Genomic DNA, 19,966 nt, shown 5'->3' with positions numbered 1-19,966 from the left:
GCTCGTTCACCTTCCCTCCCTCCCTCCTCCGTCAAAATAACACCACTCTCTATAAATTTCTTCTTCATCTCGTTCTCTTTCTTTTCCCTCTCTTTCTGCTCTTTCTTCTCCCTCTCTTGCTTCTCCTTCAGCTCCTTCCTCTCCTTTTCCAGACGCTGCTTCTCTTTCTTTTTCAGCTCCTTCTCATCCGGCCCTTCTGCGACGGCTTTCTTGTCGCCCCTGCAGAAGAGAGCGAGAGAGAGAGAGGGATATCATCGTGTTTGAAAGGGACTCCTCTCTGCATGTTTAAATGGCAGAGAAGATTATGTGGGAAACAAAGGCGGACCAAACTCCCTCATCGCTAACAGCGTCTGGGGGATAACCGAGATGGAAAAGAGAAGTGGGTCAAGAAAATAAGGGCTTACTTGCCGAACCTGCCCGTCTTGCTTTTCTCTTCATTCTGTAAACAGCAACAGAGAGATAAGGCTTGATTCAGTTTACTCTAAATCAGTAGGATCTCAAGCCGATAAACAACACCTGTCATTCAGAAAAACATGTTATTTTTCATTTTAAAAAGTGAGTCAGTTCTCACAAAGCTACTTACTGTTTCCTGTTGTGCCTCGCATACGGATCTGTAGAAAGCAGAGTTGTGTAAAGGAAGTAAAATGTCAATTTTTATACAGTAGTATTAGGTTTAAATGCTGTCCTTAAGACAGAATCACACAAGAAAACATTAACTATTTATGGCTATTATGGTGGCCCTTTTGTCCTTTAAAGTCAAGGATCACTGCTAAGACTTCGGCATCTTTAAAATTGGAGAATATAAGTGAAATGTCACAATTTGTGCAGGCACTATCATACAGCAAATACATGAACATAATGTGTAAATACACTGTCAAATGTCAATTCTTAATACCCATTTTATAGACTTACTTTTATGTGACGTTGTCTTTTAATTTATCTTTTAACTTATCTTTCCATTTTGTCTTAATCTTGCTTATTATATTATTATTATTATTATTATTATTATTATTATTATTATTATTATCATTATTATTATCATCATCATCATCATTTATAATAACAACAACAATAATGATAATAATAATAAAGAACGCTGTAAACTCTGTTTATAAAGACGCTTATGAGTAAAATTATTATTATTATTATTATTATTATTATTATTATTATTATTATTATAAATGAAATTCTTTTTTTTTTTAAATGAAAAAAGTTAGTGTCCTTGCTGCCTTAGTTTTTTTAATTGACTGAACTTCAAAAGACAATTTGAATTAAATAAAAACAAAAATAAATAAATAAAATAACCTCAACTTCAGATTCAGTCAACTTAAATTTTTAAGGCTTCCCGCACTCTGAGAAAGATTTTACAGTGTAAATATCTTATTGATATTATCGATATGACTGATATGATTTTATCTGATTTACAGAAAGTCTAACAACCCATTGCACGTGTGTTAAATGCAGAGAGCTCTTACTCTTTGGTGGTCCTTTGCGTTTCTTGCCACCGTCGCTCTTTCCTTTCTTTTTGGTGGCAGAAAGGGTGATGTCCTCATAGACATTGTCCGTACTGTCATAGACACCGTTGCCGACTTGAGTTTCAAGACTGGGTTTGTTAGAGTGAAAGAATCAATACAAAGTTCTTAGAAAGGAATGAGTATTTCGAAGCAGAGAGATCAGGATTACTCACCCTGCTGGTGCTGGAGATTCCTGAGAGATGGGGAAGGGGGATCCTGGGAGTGAATTATGTTGGAGTTTGTCCCCAACCCTGGTTCTCCATGGACCGCCACTCCGGAGGTTTGATCCCATTGCCATAAAACTCTTGTAGGTTCTGTCCATCTGGAGTATCCGGACCTGTGTACTCTCCGTTCCACTCTGACACCGGCAGCTCTGGAGAATGAGCATCAGAGGCCACGTCGTCAAACTCTGGGACATCTGTGGTGTCGGTCCCGGAGAATTCAGGAGGAGCAGGGATGCCTGTAGACGAGGAGGTAGACTATTAGGGAGGAAACTGAAGTTTGGTGTTACAAAGTTGCAAGTGTTACGATGGTGCCCTCACCATTATCCTCCAAAAGCGCAGGAGGGATGAATTCATTCAGGGTGACAGAGGGAGGTCTGTCTGGCTTGTCATGAACAGGAACCAGAGACTCCGGGTTTGGGAGGACTTTCTTGGGCGGAGGGGGTGGAACCACCAACAGCTCCGGGACAGGGCTGGACCCCTCGCCAGTGATACCTTCCAAGACTGGAGGCGCTTGCCCTGCAAACAATGACGCCATGAGCATCGTGATTAGAATCACTGTATGGTCAGTTTGTCAAAATATTTTCTGGTTCCATAAAGTCATATATTTAAATCTAACAGACATTTTAACAGTAAGATTTCCCTTCAGGCGCAGTAACAACAGTAAAATACTTCAGCTGAAACACCTGAAGTAAGTTTCCAAACACAGCGAGATAGAGAAGGCAAGAGCAAGCTGGGTGGAAGAATTTGATTTTGTGAGGAGACCAAACCAGTCTGTGTGGAGGTTGTTGTGATATAACTCTGCAGAGCAGAGATAATGCAATTACAAGTGGAAAATCAGAGCAGCTTTATGAAGAGACGTAGAGCACACCTCACTTAAAAAAAAATTCACCATGCCTTTTATTTGACTTTGCTTTAAAATACACTTCCTTTAAGTGAATGCATTTCTTTTTATCTAAAGTACTCATAAGACACTGTGTTCTTGAAAGGTGCAATTAAATTAAACTGACCAACTTTTGTGCCTAAAAATGCAAAATCAATCTGAATCAACTTGTATTCACACTGAACTGTCCTTAAAATGGTATTACTTTATATTTCACAATATGTGTTTTTCAAACATAACAGAGCAATTTCCACTGAGACTTAACATAACATACTTGAAATGGTTAACAGCATGAGGATGATTATTACTGAGACGTGAGCACCTACATGCTAGGGTGCAAGGGCTTTTTCTTTTTTGGGGTCTGCTGTGTTTGTTTTGTTCGAAAGAAGAATGTTGGAAATAGTTCCCTTTTCATTCATTAAGAAATTTGTTGTATTTTAGCAGAATAGGCTGTTCTCATGCATTGTTCATACATATACCTACGAAAAATAATGCACCAGACTTCATATATAACCCACGTAATCGGGAAGGCTGCTATCATGAGACCACTGCACTGACAGCAGAAAAGCAGGCGAAGTATTGAAGCAAAAAGTCTGCGCAAGAAGCCAAGTTATGGTGGAGGATCAAACAAACACAGGAAATCTCCCAGGAGACTGATGTTTGTGTCCCGTGTGAAACCAAGTGAGCTTTTTCAAGGTACACCATCACAGCGTTTCTTTCTTAAGCTAAGTAACTTTACATTAACTACATAACTGTAAGTTAAGTACATAACTTTACATAAATTACATAACTTTACGTTAAGTATACATAATGTGATGATGCTTTTATTAATAACCTATGTAACTTAATTTTCCTAAACCTAAGTAACTTTAAGTTAAGTATGAAATGCTTTACCGTGTTCATTTTCCTAACCTATGTGACTTTACTTTCCTAATTTATCCTACAAAACTTTACATCTTAAATCAAAACTACGTAACTTTACCTTAAGTATGTGATATTTTGTTAAGTATGCAACGTGTAACCCCCAATTATGTTCCATTTCTTGAACCTAAGTTACGTAACTTTACTTGTCTAAAGCTGACCTACATTACTTTACGTTGAGTATGTAAAGTGGTGATGCCCAACCATTTTTTTCCTGAACCTAATCTGTGTAACTTTACTCGTCTAAAATTAACCTTCTTAACTTCACATTAACATCGCTATCTGTGGGGTGCTGTGGGGTCGCGTACATTTTAATGTATGTAATGTGTTTATTTATCTCGAGTTCTAATGTCATTGCTGCATTCAACCTTATCGCATATTCTCCCGATATAATGCAGCCGAACAAGATGTACAAATTTTAAGCTCTGAGTAAATTAAGTCACCGTCAGAACAGCAGCAGACTCACTTTTCAACCGATGCATTGTCTGTTGAACAGACATTTAAGTGTTTGTAGTGCAGCTCTCTGTCAGAATGATGGACGTGCTCCTGTCATTGCTCCTCCTCTCTATCATTGCTGACATACCTCTGCAGCTCTGCCCTGCCTGCTGCTCAGTTGTTTCTGGCACATCAGAGGAATGTCAGGACTGTTCTCGTTATGAGTACGTTTAAAAACGCATCTCCAAACCAACACCCGAGGCAACCCTGTGGCATAAACCACACTATACATACCAGATTTTCTGTACAGCTGAAACCCTACACTGACAAATGATGCTCTGTAGCTGCACACTCTGCACCTGATACCCCGATGATGAGATATGCTGTTGGTATTTCATGTTCAGGTAAAGAGTAAAAGAAAATCCAAAAGCTTACAAGAAAATAAGAAGAGAAGAACTTTATAGTGATTTGTCCAAACTTACGGTGGTCAAGGCCATTAATTGGTTTCCCCTCATAATCAATGGGTGGGAGCTCGAGGACTGAGACGCTGGGACTCTCAGATGGTGGAAACTCTTCGGGAGGTAGGGGGATGGAGAAGGATGGGGTGGGGTTTGTCGGCTGGCTGAAAACCAGATAAAGGCATTATAAGATGTTAGTGTTTTTCAAAAAAAGTCGACTAAATTGTACAAAATCAACTGCTGAACAGTTTTTACTACTTTTGGTTTAGAACTTCATTTCTGAATTGATAAAGTTGCGTGATTTACCTGGCCTTTCTGCGTGCCTTCTCCAGAGCGTTGAAGATCCTCTGGTCGCATGAGGTACTCTTTCTCGCTGGGCTCATGTCCTCCGCTCTGGAGAGGGCTGAGAGGGCTGAGATCGGACGTTCAGGTTTGGGAGACCGCTGAATGGGGGCCGGGTCAGCTACTGGAAGAGGAGGAGGTGTCTCCACTGCAGCTATGTTTACAGCCTCAGCTGCGATCTCAGGCTCAGGAGGTGATGGAGAGGGAGTGGAGACCACTGGAGGAGGATCTGAGATTGCAAGAGTGGGTGGAGGGGTCGGGGCGGTGCTGGGTGGATCGGGAATGATTTCAATTTGGCTGGCCGGCCTGGAAACGTGCAGCGCAGGAGTTTCTATTTCAAGTGGAGTTTCAACCTCTGGGGCTGGCACTTTAGGAGCTGGGGTATCGGGAATAAAGGTGGGAGGTGGGGTGAAGTCAGGAGGGGCAGGGATAGAGAAGGGTGGGGGGATTTCTACTGCAGCACTTGAGTCAGGTATGGGGATGTTTGGCAGAAGGACCTTTGGTGCGGCCAGCTCTGGCTCTGGTGATGCTTCACCAAAGTCGGAAGGTACTGGAATAAGTGGAGCTGGTCCTAGAGCTTCTGAGCTGGGGACATCCAGGATGGGATCTGCTGTGATCGCCACAGATTCTCTTTTTCCTGACTTCCCAAAACCCAGGAAACCCTTTTTCTTAGATGATGTGGCTTTGGGTGGGGGCGAGGCTGGCACCAGCTCTGCAGTTTTCTCCTTAGGTGCTACGGGGAGCAGCGGGAGTTTCTTGTCTTTACCATTCTCTTTCTTCAGCTTCTGATACACCGAATCCTCATCGAGCTTCTCTTTGCTTTTTGACTTGTCTTTACTCTTTTTCAGCTTCCCTTCACTCTTGTCTTTCCCCTTGGAGTTAGTCGGGATGAGAGGCTTTTTGCTCTCCTTCTTGTCGTCCTTGAAGACCACTCTGGGGGCGATCACTGCCTTCCCCTCCAGACTCTGGTTGATGGAGGTGAGCAGGGAGGGGCGTGCTCCTGCAGGGACGTAGTGAGTAGGGCTCTGGGGAGGAGGGACAACTTTAGGTTTCTCTGGGAGAGCAGGTTTGATTTTGGGTTGCTTTAGGAGGTGCTCTTCCTCCTGGAACTTGGCCCTCAAGGCCTTAAAGTCCAATTTGTCTTCCTGGTGAAAGGATCAAACAACGCAATGGACTGAGATACAATAAAACTACATGTTGTCTGAGATCATGAAAATTTGTGCAACATGTTATTAAAGATAGTGTGGTTCATCGCGGGTGTAGTATATGAGCCCTTGCAGCACAATGATTGGTTTGTTTTCTATTGCGTTTGCATATCTATCAGTCTTCCTGTTTAGGTGAAGAGGGAAAGCAGGCAGACCTGATTTGTAAATCAGGAGGATTTCAACACACAAAAACACACTAGGCTTACACTTGTATAATAAATGCAGTTTCAGGACAATTAGTCTATCTACTGTTAAGAAATTAACTCAGTTAATGCTAACAAAAGATTCAGATTGTGTCATTATGATTGGAGGCAAATTTACACCTGCTATCAATAATAAATATCACAATAATTGCAAATAGTGTCGTTTTAATATAATAAATCAGCATTAAACACACTTTAAGGATATTAAAAGGTCAACATACCTGATCCATTATGTTTAACTGTCCACCAAAACGACAAAAGCCTATTTAGTCTTGTAAGTTAACTCCGGTGAGTTTCCTTTTCAGCCTCTCATCATGTGTCCGATTAAAAAAAATCACCATGAACCAAAAACTTGAAGGCTTTAATAGACCAACTCGGTGCGTGTTTCTCCTCCGCGCTGATCGAGAGTGTGCGTCCCATGCGCGCAGGAGATGGTTTCAGGGGAGGAATGAGGTTGAGTGGCAATACTCGCACTCATCTCTTAAAAACAGTCCGTCTCGTCAAACGGGTCTGTCACCGGTTGAGCATTAAACGCACCACGCTGAGTCTCAACAGATTTTTTTTTTTTTTTTTTTTTTTTGTATCCTTCAGGAATGTCGCCCAGCTGGCACTGCGCAATTGTGAGTCACTGTCATGAAACCTTGTAGCTGGAGCTGTTTTTTTTTTTTTTACTCTTAACTTTTTTCATAAAACAAGGCCTGAAATCTTTGAAAAGCAGCTGTATTTGTTGTGAGAGCTCTCCATATATCATTAGATGCACGGTGTTTTGTCTGTAGCTTAAGCTGAATCTTGAGGGTAAACATTGAGGAAAAAAGAAAACTACAGAGGGCCGTTAGCATTCCAGGTTTGTTACACAGGACACAAAAGTATTTAAGGAGGCATTTACAATATGACATCAATACACCATCTGCATCAATACACAGGCACCCAGCCCTCCTGACACAGTTTTAAAAGAAACTCTGTTTGCCAGCCTGAGCTCCTACTGACAGGTGTGTCGAGCTTTGACATCATATACAGAAATGGTTGCTGGTCACTTAGTCACAGGCCTGTTTGCCTATCTGATAAAATCATAAGCCAACCAGTCTGGTCTGTGCGGAAAAATATTGCTAAACTAAAAACTATTTAGACTAGATATGAAACTTACACTTAAAGGGGAATTACGCCCACTTTTAAAATTCATACTTTTATTCCTATGGACAAAAGCAGGCTAAAAATATTAATTTGTAAACATAAACAACTCTCTTCCAAATTCAAATTTAGCTCCTGTGTCTGAGTAAGTGCTGTACAAGCAAGAGGAACCTTGAGTGATTTAAGTGTACATCAACTGATTGAATACACGTGGCAATGCAGCACCTGCAACCTCCATTTCAGAAGATCCATTAGCGGTGTAAACAAGACAACTAGTGACAAAAAGAATGGAAGAAAACATGGACAAATGAAGCGACTGAAATCCGCACAGAGCCGGGGATGTCAGTGGGAGCCAAGTATCAGAAGAGCAGAGAAAACACTGACATCACGGACAGCATGACAACAATATCCAAAACACAAGTTTCAGTGTTTGAGGCTTTTGTGACATGAGAAATACTTTAAAACTAATGAAAGCCATGCAACACGGTTTCACTGTTCACAATGTAGCCTTTTGGGGAAAATATTAGTGCATCCTGTAAATGCATCAACGGTGAATTCACTGCATCCTCTCAGATTTTGATGCATCGAGGACTCAGGATGCATACCAACCAAAATCACTGTGTATAACAGTGGAAATACAGGATTTTGACTTGTCAAAATGGAAGTGACATTACTATATACCAACTGCCAGCTGGCCTCTAGTGCATCACTTCAGCGTTCCCATTGTTGGTGCAAATGCACACAGAAAAAAGCCCCTGAAGTAATGTAGTTCTTGGAGCTCCCAAGCCTCAAAACACCTATAGATGAATGGTGAAAGATGTTCTAATGACACCCAGGAGAATGTTCTGAGTATATGGAAACATCTCTGTATCAGAGCATTGAATACACAACAGAATAAAGCTCACTGGGGTATGAAAAAGATAAACTTTTGAGTCCACAAAATCAATCTCTCATTCATTGTCTATGGGGAGGCTCCAGACTTTACACCTACCTATGACAGCATTTCGCAAAGCTCTACTTCAGTATCACTTGTCTTGCATGTTGCAGATCTCGCTCTGCTCCAACACAGCTGATTGAAGTGATCAACTCATTCATCCTGAAGCTGCTTGATGACAGGCTGATCGTTAATGCAGCTGTGTTGCAGCAGGGAGAGATCCAAACATGCAGGAAAAGTGATACTCGAGCAGAGGTTTGGGAAACGCTGCCCTATGACACAAGTTTAGGTGTCATGTAGAAGACTGTTTCCCGCTTGCTATGTGTTCCTCCCCACTGAAACCTGAACCTAACCCTTAGTCCTAACCCCAAGCCACTGAGGGCATTAACGGGGGGTAGGGTAGAGGGGGACACTATTCAGCAGGGGAGCACATTTCAATAAAAATACTGGTAATACTGGACAATAGACTTCACTGTGGACAGCTTTCACTGAAGAAATAGTCCCAAAGAAAACTGCTGACGGTGACATTTGTGGATTATCCAGTAACTGGGACAGTGCCTTTGGAAGGACATGTTTCTGTCAAATGTAATTTTTCAATGCTATATAAACAAACTTCCATTCAGCTACACAATATGTGGGTGGTAGAGAAAAAAATCCCACGAGACTCTCTTCTCAAAACCTCGTCTCGCAAAATTGCAACCAACGTCATAGTCACATACGCCCCGGGTGAGTGAGAAGAAGTTTTGGTTGTGTAAGATTTGGGTGAACTGACCTTTTTTCAGAATCTGCAGTCCTAGTTTCGCCTGCGTAATTTGCAATCAACAAAGCATGTTAAAGCTCTCCTAATGTTTTAACCTTTTCCAGGGGGAAGAGCAGAGGCGTAAAACAAGAGGAAGGAGGCTGAAGTGCTTGTTTTGTAGTCGCTTGCTAATAAAGCCTATGACAGTTTGCATTAGAGGCTGCCAGAGCAGCAGAATGTGACAGGCCATTAAAGCCGTGTTAAATTACAACAAAATACTGTAACGCTCCCTTTACACTAACCAAAGACTCACAAAGGGGTCACCTCTGCCAGGCACACACCATTAGGCTCACTCTCTCTTTCACACACACACACACACACACACACACACACACACACACACACACAAACGCAGAGTACAAACGGAGACACATAAAAGACGAATCAGTCATTTGGGATGTGTTTATTTGTAACAGTAATACATGGTGGAATACGTAAATCAAGAGAGAACCAAAAAATCATCTAAAAACCCACTGTAGAATGTCATATTCATAAAGATAAAAATAATGTGTCAATTTACATTAAGAAACTGTTAGCTGAGGTAAAGTTAAAATAGGTCTAGAAATGTTATGTACTCAAACAGCAACGTTTCCCTTTTTATTCTTCGCTCGTCTTCTAGTTGTCAAATTTTTAAGTTAATCAACATCGTAGTCCAAAAGAGTTCTCGAGTGACATGGGGGACTCTGGCCATAAAATAGGGAGTCATTGGCATCACAGTTGATGTAGTTGTAGCAGAGGTTGCTGCAGTCCACACACAGACGCTCAGACAGCAGCGGTTTGGCACCTGACCAACAGACAGACAGATGGGCAGAGCATCACTGGATCTTAAAGACTATTCGAGGAGGGGATGGAAGAGAGTGAGACCGTAGGTTTATGCTATGGAAAAATGAGGCCGTGGTGTGTCGTTTCGGTAACTTAAATTGCAGAATCTGTTTGGGGACATAATAATGTGACGTGGTGCGACTTGAAAAGACCAAAAAGGGGGCAAAGTGTGCAGGTGGAACCAGGATTAGTAAGTGAGGTTAAGACGACAACATCCATGCACAAGAACAAAATCAGAGGGCAACGAAACAATAAGTGGGAAAAACAGGAGAAAGAATGTTGGTATTGCTTGGATTAACGTCAAGAGTTTGCATAACTGAAGCCTTCCTATTTTATGGCACAGAAGTCCGGTGGACAAAATGGTTGTTGTCATCATTATTTACAAAATGAGTTTGGCAAACCAACGATCAGATGCCTTAAAGCCATGTTGACTCTATAATAGAGCTGACCCCAGCGGCTTGATTGACTTATAAAATAAAAATTCCATTTTTCAATTTCTTCTTTTTTGTTTTTTAATCGGTATTGTACAAAAGCTATAGAGAATGAACAGTTCGATCACAGAATCTGTTGGCTTCCCTCTCAGGGTCCGTTCCTCAGTGTGTCCGGTCCTCTGGCCTCTGTGTGAGTCTGTCTGCGAGGAGAGACGTTTGGCAAATCACTGTGTGTATGCGTTGTTAGCGAGAGTGTGTGTTTGTATGGTGAGTGCATGTGTGTGTGTGTGCAGTGTGTGTGTCGTTGTGTGTGAGTAGCTCCCAGAGAGTCTGTTTCTGCATAGTGATCCAGCAGACACTCACAAGAATAAGGGAGACAACGCCCGAACCAACCAACCAATCAGAAGCAGTGATCCCAGTAACGGGCCGTCCCTGATAGGCTCGTTAGAGTCTAAGCTCCTCCTGTGGGATCTCCTCGCTACAGATGCAGATTCTGTCAGTTAAAAACGAAAGATGATCATTCTAATCCCGATGAGCGTGCGTGTTTGCGTGGGTGTGTGTCGGAGACAGGGAGGCACTGCTTGATTCAGTCCCTCCTTGGCAGCACAGTCTCTGGCCAGACACAGGAGGCAGAGGGAGGAGTGTGAGAGCGAAGACAAGGAGGAGGAGGGAGGGGAAGGAGAAGCAGGTTATGTTCTGTAAGGCTGGGGTGTGAGTCGCCACAGGGAGGAGAGAGGAGAGGAGAAGACAGCGCAGTGGAGGGAGAACTGGATCCGTCTCAGTGATTGATATCCCTCCTGCCTGGAGTGAATGACCGAGAGGGCTCACTCCTCTCAGGAGGAGAGGAGGCTGCAGAGAGGAGTAGGAGGAGGAGGAGGTGGAGCACAGGAGGAGGAGGAGGAGGAGGAGGAGGACAGAGAGAGTGTGGAGGCTCCTCCTGGGAGGTTGTTAGCCAGAGGAGGAGGAGAAGAAGAAGAAGAAGAAGAAGAAGAAGGGCTTGGCAGGGAGATGTGCCAGGCACGCAAACACACGCACGCACGCACGCACGCACGCACGCATGCACACACAGACACACAGACACAGACACAGACACACACACACACACACACACACACAAGGTGAGGGTTCTCCTCCTGTTCTCTCAGTGCTGGTCAGGTCTGTCTTCCTGTGTGTCTCTTTATTTCTTCCCTTTGTTGATCTGGGCGTAGAGAGGGTCCTTCCCCTTCTGTGCACGAGAGAGAAAAACATCAGCAATTTTTTAAGCTTTTACTTTTCTTTCTCTTATAAACCTGGGAGGGATTTTGACTTCCCCTCAATTTCCAAAACAAGATAATCAAGATAAAACCATTTTGTGCTGCATGACTAGTCTACCAATAATAATAATACCTTGGATCTATATAGTGACTTTCCAAGGAGGCTTCACATAGAAGAGTAAACTGAACTAAACAACATACAAAACCAAATAGAAAACTGAAAAAGTAACAAAAAGTTGCACGTTTGCTGAGGTGACAGAGCAATGTGAGGTTGGAGGCTGCAGCGAACAGGTGGGGTTTGAGGAGTTGCTCCTGTTTTGTCTTTTATTTTTCTAATCAGGCACACCTTTTCCCCGCGGCTGCGCTCGGCCCCTCCTCCTAAAGTCCAAACAGACGTTTCAGTGCGAGTTGAAAACAGCGTTGCCAACTTGGCAACCATCAGGGTAAGAAAGATATGCAGTCAGGAATATTATACTGTATTTAATTACTACACATGCTGCACAGGACAACACACAGCCTCTCTGCAGAGCCTCCCCCCTCGCCTTTTGCACTGAGCGAGCGGCGGGGAGAACGCCACGGAAAGTCCTTCGTGACTGAGCCTTCATTGAGAACTATGTGCAATCGATGCTCCCAGTTTGGACAGGCAGACAAGAAAACCGATACAGCTCAGTTCTGAAAGTCATGCAATAACACAAACTAACCGGCAGCAGAAAACCAGAGACTGATTTTGTCTTGTGGAGTAAAATAACTTTCTGTCATGGATTCTGGTGGCTGTCAGGAGAGAATAACACAACAGTTTCAGTTTCCTGTCGTAAAGGGTTGTCTGACAGAAAGGTCAAGAGGTGAAAGTAGACTATATTTAGTGTGCAGAAGTTTTAGTGGTACTGTTTTTATGTGGCTGAAATACATTGTGCTGCTTCCCCCATACACAGTTGCAAGAAACACTAGTTTTACCTCACAGCTCTCATGACATTTAAAGTTTGTTTTTTTTTAGGATATTTCTGTTGAGAGTAATTGACCAAAGTTGTAAAATGCATCCATTTCTGTCAGGAGGGTAATGAAGACCACTTCCTTCTTCCATCAATCCCTCTTCTCCTTTTACAAGTAGCATCCATATACTGTATATACTTTTTAATATCAATAATACTCATAATCATGATTATTATTTTGGCCACAACTTAGCAAAACCCTGGTTGAATTTTTGGCCCTCAAAGTTAAATCTTAATGTTGCATAATTAAAAGGGAGGACCCAAGTTTCTGACTCATTCTCTCAACTGCAAGTTTCACCTACAAGCCCCGACAAGCACGATCCACACCTGCGAAGCTGCATCACTTCCTGTCCCTGTCCCGACCATCAGGTGGCAGTAGCGCACCATTTTGGAGGAGACGTCATTCCTCCTCTCACCCATACAGAGCTCTCACTGAAAAACTCACCCCTCACTCTCCTTTTTATATGCGCGTGTGCGTGTGTGAGTTATTGTCTCAGAGTGTGTCACTGCGCGCGCACATGCATATTCTCTCCCACTGCAGGCTCCCTCCAGGACCAGTATGAATCAGAGGTATAAACTAGCGCCTTGAAAGACCAGTTATGAGTCATCATGTCTGTATTTCTCCCCAACTGAGCCGGAAGACAACAGCGGATGATGGAACACCCTGCAGTCAGAGCACCAAGCCTGCTGCAGTCACTCACAATGGGCCCGTTATTATCGTACACATAATTACAGCCAGCCACTCAATCTGCCATGCAGACAACTTGATTGGAGACTACTGGCTGGCCTATTATATTGTGGGAGACGTCTCTCACTCTGTGCAGAGAGTTTGGGGTCTACCAGTCGCTGCAACATGAGTATTAGGTACTTAATGTTTGCAGAACTGGATGAAAACTGAGAGCGGTCTGACAGGAAGTTCTGCTGACAAGGTGAGAATTCATCTCAAGGCCAAAAATGAGTGATGTTACATTTTTGCAATCTTCATCACATACAGCCATTTCTGCTGCCGCCGTGCGCTGCTCTTCAGGTCAATCATACGACAGGAAGTGACATTTGGAGGCAACATGATGGCACAAACTAAAGCAGAGACAAAGAAACCTAATGAATATCATGAGCTGTGCGACTCCACCTCCTTAAAGAAGAGTCAAGAGGAAGAGGAGACGGTCTAGAGGAAAATGAAATACAATTTCTCAAAAGTTTCAGTCCTTCTGAGGTGCATTTCATGGTTTACTCTGCAGGATCGTCAGTTTGTAAACAAGCCAGCAAAAGTGAGAGTAAAATCCAACCCCAGATTCACTCGTTTGGTATTGTTCGTTGTTAAATTTGCATTTTTATAACACCGTGTCTCTTGGATCCCTACTGCTTACACCCACAAAACGCAGAAAATAAGAAGAAACTATGAAACTAAAGGCAGAGGGCAGAGTCTCTGCAGAAAAATACACCACCACATGTTTCTAGCAAGTCCAAAGTGACGACTCAGATGAATAACTTCTGTATGAGTCTATACATCGTCTATTGAGGTTCTCTTCACTTCACGTTTGTTGCACGTCATCGCAGTGTAATATACTGATTGGTCGTTCAACAGAAAATTAATTGATTAATTATCAGTAAAGTTCCCCCACATTATGTTGACAGATCCTGAAAATAAATTAGCTGTTATTTTACATTTATGGACATTATCAACAGAAGATTATTTTCTCAATTTCATTAAACACAATACAATTTCATGACTCTACTAAAATCTTTAAAGGTTTCATGAATTTCCTTGTGAAATTCCATGACTTATTATTATTATTATTATTATTATTATTAGTTATTCTCACTCTCAATTGGACGAAACAAGGATTTTCGAATTATCATGGCCATTTTTTTTCCTTTAATGGACAAAATGAAAAATAAGCAGCACATTTATTAACTATGTAAATAATGACTAGTTGCAGCCCAGTTAAAATAAATGTTGATAAAATTTATAGTTGCCTTTTAGATGGCTGTGACCACAACACACACAGTGAAGTGAATTCTTTGGTCAGATATGCACAAATAATGTAAGATAGGATTTGTTTTGTATGTGAATGCAGCTCTTTCATGGAATAGTGTGGCGTCTGGGAGCAAAAAGAAGACAGACTTTCAATAAGAAGCCGCTTCACGCTCAAAATCACACCAAAACCTGACCTGTTGCATAATCTGCATCGGCTTTCATCTGGACATAAAAGTGGGGTTAAAGTTGGGACGGATGCTTTAGCCGAGGCTCTGGGCTCTGGGATACAGAGCTGTAACTGTGAGGCCGGCCAAGGCCAGACAGTCAGCAGAAAGTAGCTGCCAGCAGCCCTGAGAGAGGTGACAAAGAGGCCGAGACAAGCAGTGACAGCAAGCACACACTGCTCAGCCTCTGCACCAGAGCCACAGCCCGGCAGTGTCATCCCGCATCATCTAACCAGCGCTGCCAAGCAGGGACGCTTCAGCTCCATAAACCCCGAGAGAGGGAGGGGAGGAAGTGGTCGGAGGTATGAGCGATGTGCTGGCGTAGCACCAGCCTGAAGACCAAAATATCTGGCCTGGCTGGTACACATGCGGACATTTAATGTGCGTGTGTGTGCGAGCTGTAGGGCCCTGGGCCGCAGGAGCAATGTGGGATTGCTCGGTGAACCGTGGAAGCAGGCCATTTCACGGCTGAGACTCGGGAGCGTTCGCTGGACATGATGAGATCACCCCAGAAAAAAAACACTTACACTCCCACTAGCCTGAACACATGTCTGTCTGAAGCACACAGTGGGAGGGGGGGGTACAAGACAGGCGGTCATGGCCAGCAGCAAACACACACACACACACACACATTTTTGGCTTCAATATGAGCACAGGTGGTGACAGTATCGATCACAGGTGTGCTCATCTGGGGAATAACCGGGCCTATAGCACAGGTGTGTGTGTGTGTGTGTGTTTGGGGAGATGTCTAAAGTCGATGTGATTGAGCAAGTAAACACCATATGGGAGCAGCGTCATTGGACCAGGACCAAAGCAGTCCACCTACTACAGAGGAAAAACTCGGCGCCTCTGGCCATAACAGTCGGTCTGCAGCCAGACTCAGTACTCCACAATCCGTCCTCCCACTTAAGGCCCACATCCACCTGCTGCCCTGCAGCTTTCAGACCGTCTCAATATGAGGACGGCGGCCAACAGAGGAGAGAGGCTGCTCAGCCACCCCTCCTCCTCTCCTGGAGTGGGGAAGGACTAGAAGGCTTCTTGGGTTTTAATTAATGGCAATTATGCCGGGGCAGTCATTAATCTTGGCACCCCAGTATTAGCTGATGAAAACAAAACCATTACATTTTTCCCGGTGTGAGTGCCAGCAGCTATCATTAAGGAGCCATACTCGGGAGTTGTGTGGGTGAGGACACAGGCAGGGATCAAAATGTCTCTCTGCTTTGGTGTATGTTTGTTTATGTCCCTCTGTCTCCTTGCAAACTGCATGTTGACGTGTCTCTAAATTAAATTGCAGCCTATGCAAGTTGTGTGAAAGTTTTCCTGTAGGACAGCCGTGTCCAAAGTCCGGTCCGGGGGCCAATCACGGCCCTCTGTGGCCCTGCCACACATGCACCAAGTAGGAACTATGCAGGGAGAACTTATTTGTTTTAATAAACAAACAAATGAAGGGAAACTTTAAAGCAGACATTTCCTGCCAGTCGCAGCAAAAGTATACACGCACATCCAGCGAATGCTGAACCGTACGTGAAAAGTATAAAGGCACAAATACTCTTAATATCTTTTTTTCTAGGACACTATGGGGGTTGCAGGACTCTGATGTGTGTGATTATGTATTTATTTATTTATTGTTATATAACGTATTTAGAAATATGTTCACGTGAGTGGTCACATACGTATTTAAGATGGCGTCTTGCGGTGTAAATCTCTGATGAGGAGTGGCCACAGCAAAGAAGGTGCAAGAATATGTCGACATTCTCGAGTACGGTGATTTTATATTTTGTGATACAGTGTTTTGTGAGAATCAATACATTGTTCATTTTTCAGTTAATAATTCGTATTTGTCTTATTTAAACCCCAAACTGCTAGATAGCAGCACTGCAATCTGTCTTTAGTCATATGACTCTGCCATTTCAACCTAAAAACATGTTCTTTAGAGTGTTACAGGGGCTTTATGAAAGTTTTCCTCAAAATTAGATTTAAAAAAATACCACAGTATATCACCTTGCCTACAGTATTGCAATATATCCTGATATATTGAATTCTGACCTGTGTTGCGATATGTATTGTATCACCAGATTCTTGCCAATACAGAGCCCCACAGCAAAGAAATGTAAAGTTGACAGTAAATTCTGTTTCACTGAAATGTGAAACTGTTTTTTTCATTTTCTAATCCGACTCCCGTTCAAAAAAAAAGTTTGGACACTCCTGCTGTAGGACAAAGTGCAAAAAAAGTGTGAAAACACACACATCATCAGTTCCTGAGTTCTGATCGCAGCTGCTTGTCTCTCTCAGTTTGACCCTCCTACAATAATGCACATATTATGAGTTACATTACATCATGTAACATACATAATGCATAAAAATGACAGCACGCATCATTTTTATATTAAGCTAAACATCCGAGATCAGCATATTGCGCACAACATTGGCAAATCCCACATGACGTCCTGTTCACTGAAGTGCAGAACTTTCTGATTGGCTGTCACACGCTATTGGCTCTGCGAGTGAGACGTGTGCTATTTAGGGAACCGGGTGCGATTCAAGAACACGTCACAAAGACAGGACACAATGAGGGCACACAGAACTATGGCCAAGTGATCATGCGTGATGAACATGTCACCTACTGTTTTAAAAACTCACACATGTGATGCCACATCATCATAGGTAGATACTTACTAAACTCCAGGAGAGGCTGCAACAACACACAACAATACACAAGCAAATACATGCACAATCACACGTGCATGGGTGGATTATGAGACATCGGGCCCCTGAGTACAGATATGCAAAAGGCTCCACCGCCTCTCCTACACAGGAGCAAGACACACAGACTTTGTGTCCGTTTTATATCTCTCTGTAGTCGTTATGCATCTTTTCATGGTTGTTTTCTGTGTTTTTGCAGTCATTTTGTGTAGTTACTTTGTGTCTCTTTGTAGTCATTTTGTGTCTCTAAGGTAATTTTGTGTAATTTTCTGTCTCCTTCTGGTTGTTTTCAGTCTTTTTTGGTCCTTTTGTGTCTCTTTAAAGTCATTTTGTGTCTGCTTGGGGTAAATTGCATAAGTTTTGGTTGTTTTTGTCTCCTTATGTTTATTTATTTCGTTTTTGTGTCTCTTTCACTTAATTTTCTGTCTTTTTTGGTCGTTTTGAGTCACGTAAGCAAGTAATTTTGTTCCCCCTCAAAGTCATTTTGTGACTTCTTGTGGATGTTTTGTGTCTCTTTGAGGTAATTGTTGTCGTTTTTAGCCTTTTTTTTGTCTCTGTGTGGTTGTTTTTGGTCTTCTTTGGTTGTTTTGTTGTTCTTTGACTGAGTTCTTTGTCTTTATTTTTGTTTTTTTGGTGATTTTGTGACCTTGTGTTTATTTTCTATTTTCTAGTTGTTTTGTCTCTGACGTAATTTTGTCTTTTTTGGTAGTTTTGTGCCTCGTTGAAGTAATTTTGTTTCTTTGAATTAATGTTGTGTCTTATTAAGGTAATTTTCTGTCTTTTTTTGTTGTTTTGTGTCTCTTTGAGGTAATTTGTGTTGTTTTTGTCATCTTGTGTCTCCTTGAGGTTATTTTTCTGTCTTTTGTTGTCATTTAGTGTCTCTTTGAGGTGATTTCTGTCTTATTGGGGTAATATGGGTCTCTTTGTGGCTATTGTGTGTGTTTGTCTTGGTTGGTACATGTTATATTAAGTAACATTTTGCTGGTAAAGAGGGGGCCCAGGGGCCCAAAGTGTCTGGGGGCCCCTGTGCCTGCTAGACCCGTTAAGTAATCCATCCATGATCACACATATGACACTCAAACACATGCCTTCCTTTGAGCAAGCGTGACAGCAAGTAAAGGAGAAATGAAGAAAAACGGAGGGAATGAGACCACAGACGTAACAGAAGAAAGAAAATATGGAAAAAAGATGGAGCATCCAAAGAGAACAGCCTGATTAATGTTAGTGGGAGGTACAACAGCGAACAAGAAGAACAGATAAGGGCAGGAGGGGTGGAGGAGGAGGTGTCGGGGGGCAGGAGAGGTATTGATACCTACCCTGCCCTGCTGCTATCTAGCTCCCAGCCTCTGGACTGGCCTGGTCTGGGCTGGGCTCTGCTGTCTCACTGGGGCAGGGCGACCCAGAACCACACGCCTAAAGAGGGGAAGAAGGGGAGGAAGGAGGAGAAAAGCATGGGAAGAAAAGTCGATGGAGGGGTTTAAGAGAAGGAAGTAAGGGGGAGTGGAAAGTAGACAGAGGAACAAATATAAAAGAAGGATTGCAGAATCGGTAAAGACTATAAGAAAAGACGTAAACAGGAAGCAAAAGAGAAAAGGTGTCAATACTCTGGAGGAGAAATAAGGACACTTGGAAAGAACCCACAGCCCACACAGTCGCTCCTCAAAAACACATTTGCAAATACACACAAACGTACTTTCGAGCATTCATTTACAGTTCTCTCTCTCTTTTATGAAAGCTTTCGTTCTATTGATCTGCTGCTTTTTTTACTTCTTTCATAAACACTTCCGCTTTTTACACCTCGCCCCGAAGAGAGTGGGCGGCTGTTTTTCCGCCTTCGCTCCATCTTTCCCGTCTTTCTTTTGTAACCTTTTTCGCCGCCACCGATGCACATTTCTCTGGGTTGTGTAAAGCGTCTGGGTGTTATTCAGGCCCGGTGACATTTTCAGCAGTGTGAAAGTCCTCTATTTTTTTTCAATAATAGCTGGATTGGAGGCATAAAACTAATGTTTCACGCCTGGAGAGTGGAGAGCAAAAGAGAAGAAAGAGGCAAGCATGAAAGAAACACACACAAAAAAAAGAGAGAGAGGAGTCAGAGAGAAAAATAGCAGGGAAAGAACTGAAAAAGTCTGGTTTCTTGGAAGGTCACTCTTCTACAAGGACTTTGGTCAAAGGCAAAGGGAGACTCTCCGCCTTCCCTAAAAATCTCTTTATCTTCTCATTTTTCCGTAATTTCTCTCACTGTCTCTTTTATGCGGAGGTGCTGCTGGTAAAAATAAATATTAATTGCCTCTGGAAAAAGAATTGGGGCGTTATTTCTCCTCCATCTCAGCAGAGATGAGTCTGTCCATATAGAAGTAGTGATGTATGGATGCTACCTGGCTGGTATTAATAACAGCTTAATGATGTCTCTGACAATTCCACCAGCTAATTTAACGCTGTGTTGACCACACACACACACACACACACACACACACACACACAAAAAACATAAACACACACACACACACACACACACACACACAA

The 19,966-nt window shown here is 42.7% G+C and overlaps 2 protein-coding genes across 2 annotated transcripts in view; both read right to left on the bottom strand.

Annotated features, from left to right (window-relative positions):
• Nucleotides 1-434: 434 nt before the first annotated feature.
• Nucleotides 435-6,636, bottom strand: LOC121941325 (vegetative cell wall protein gp1-like). Its single transcript, XM_042484102.1, has 7 exons — nucleotides 6,404-6,636; nucleotides 4,739-5,919; nucleotides 4,457-4,596; nucleotides 2,057-2,254; nucleotides 1,765-1,974; nucleotides 1,476-1,589; nucleotides 435-439 (listed from the first exon to the last, which is right to left on the bottom strand). The coding sequence occupies exons 1-7, from the start codon at nucleotides 6,410-6,412 to the stop codon at nucleotides 435-437; spliced, it is 1,857 nt and encodes a 618-aa protein (XP_042340036.1). The 5' UTR covers nucleotides 6,413-6,636.
• Nucleotides 6,637-11,366: 4,730 nt separating this feature from the next.
• Nucleotides 11,367-19,966, bottom strand: part of dab1a (DAB adaptor protein 1a) — a 294,645-nt gene continuing 286,045 nt past the window's right edge. Inside the window, exons 19-20 of the mRNA XM_042484070.1 lie at nucleotides 18,760-18,856; nucleotides 11,367-11,521 (exon numbers count right to left, since the gene is read on the bottom strand). Coding sequence (XP_042340004.1) covers nucleotides 18,776-18,856 — 81 coding nt within the window. The 3' untranslated portion in view covers nucleotides 11,367-11,521; nucleotides 18,760-18,775. The remainder of the gene's footprint in view (nucleotides 11,522-18,759; nucleotides 18,857-19,966) is intronic.

Source organism: Plectropomus leopardus, chromosome 3 (assembly GCF_008729295.1).
Source record: "Plectropomus leopardus isolate mb chromosome 3, YSFRI_Pleo_2.0, whole genome shotgun sequence".
NCBI lineage: Eukaryota > Metazoa > Chordata > Actinopteri > Perciformes > Serranidae > Plectropomus > Plectropomus leopardus.
The sequence above is the reverse complement of the archived record's forward strand: the minus strand, read 5'-3'. Positions and strand labels throughout refer to the sequence as shown.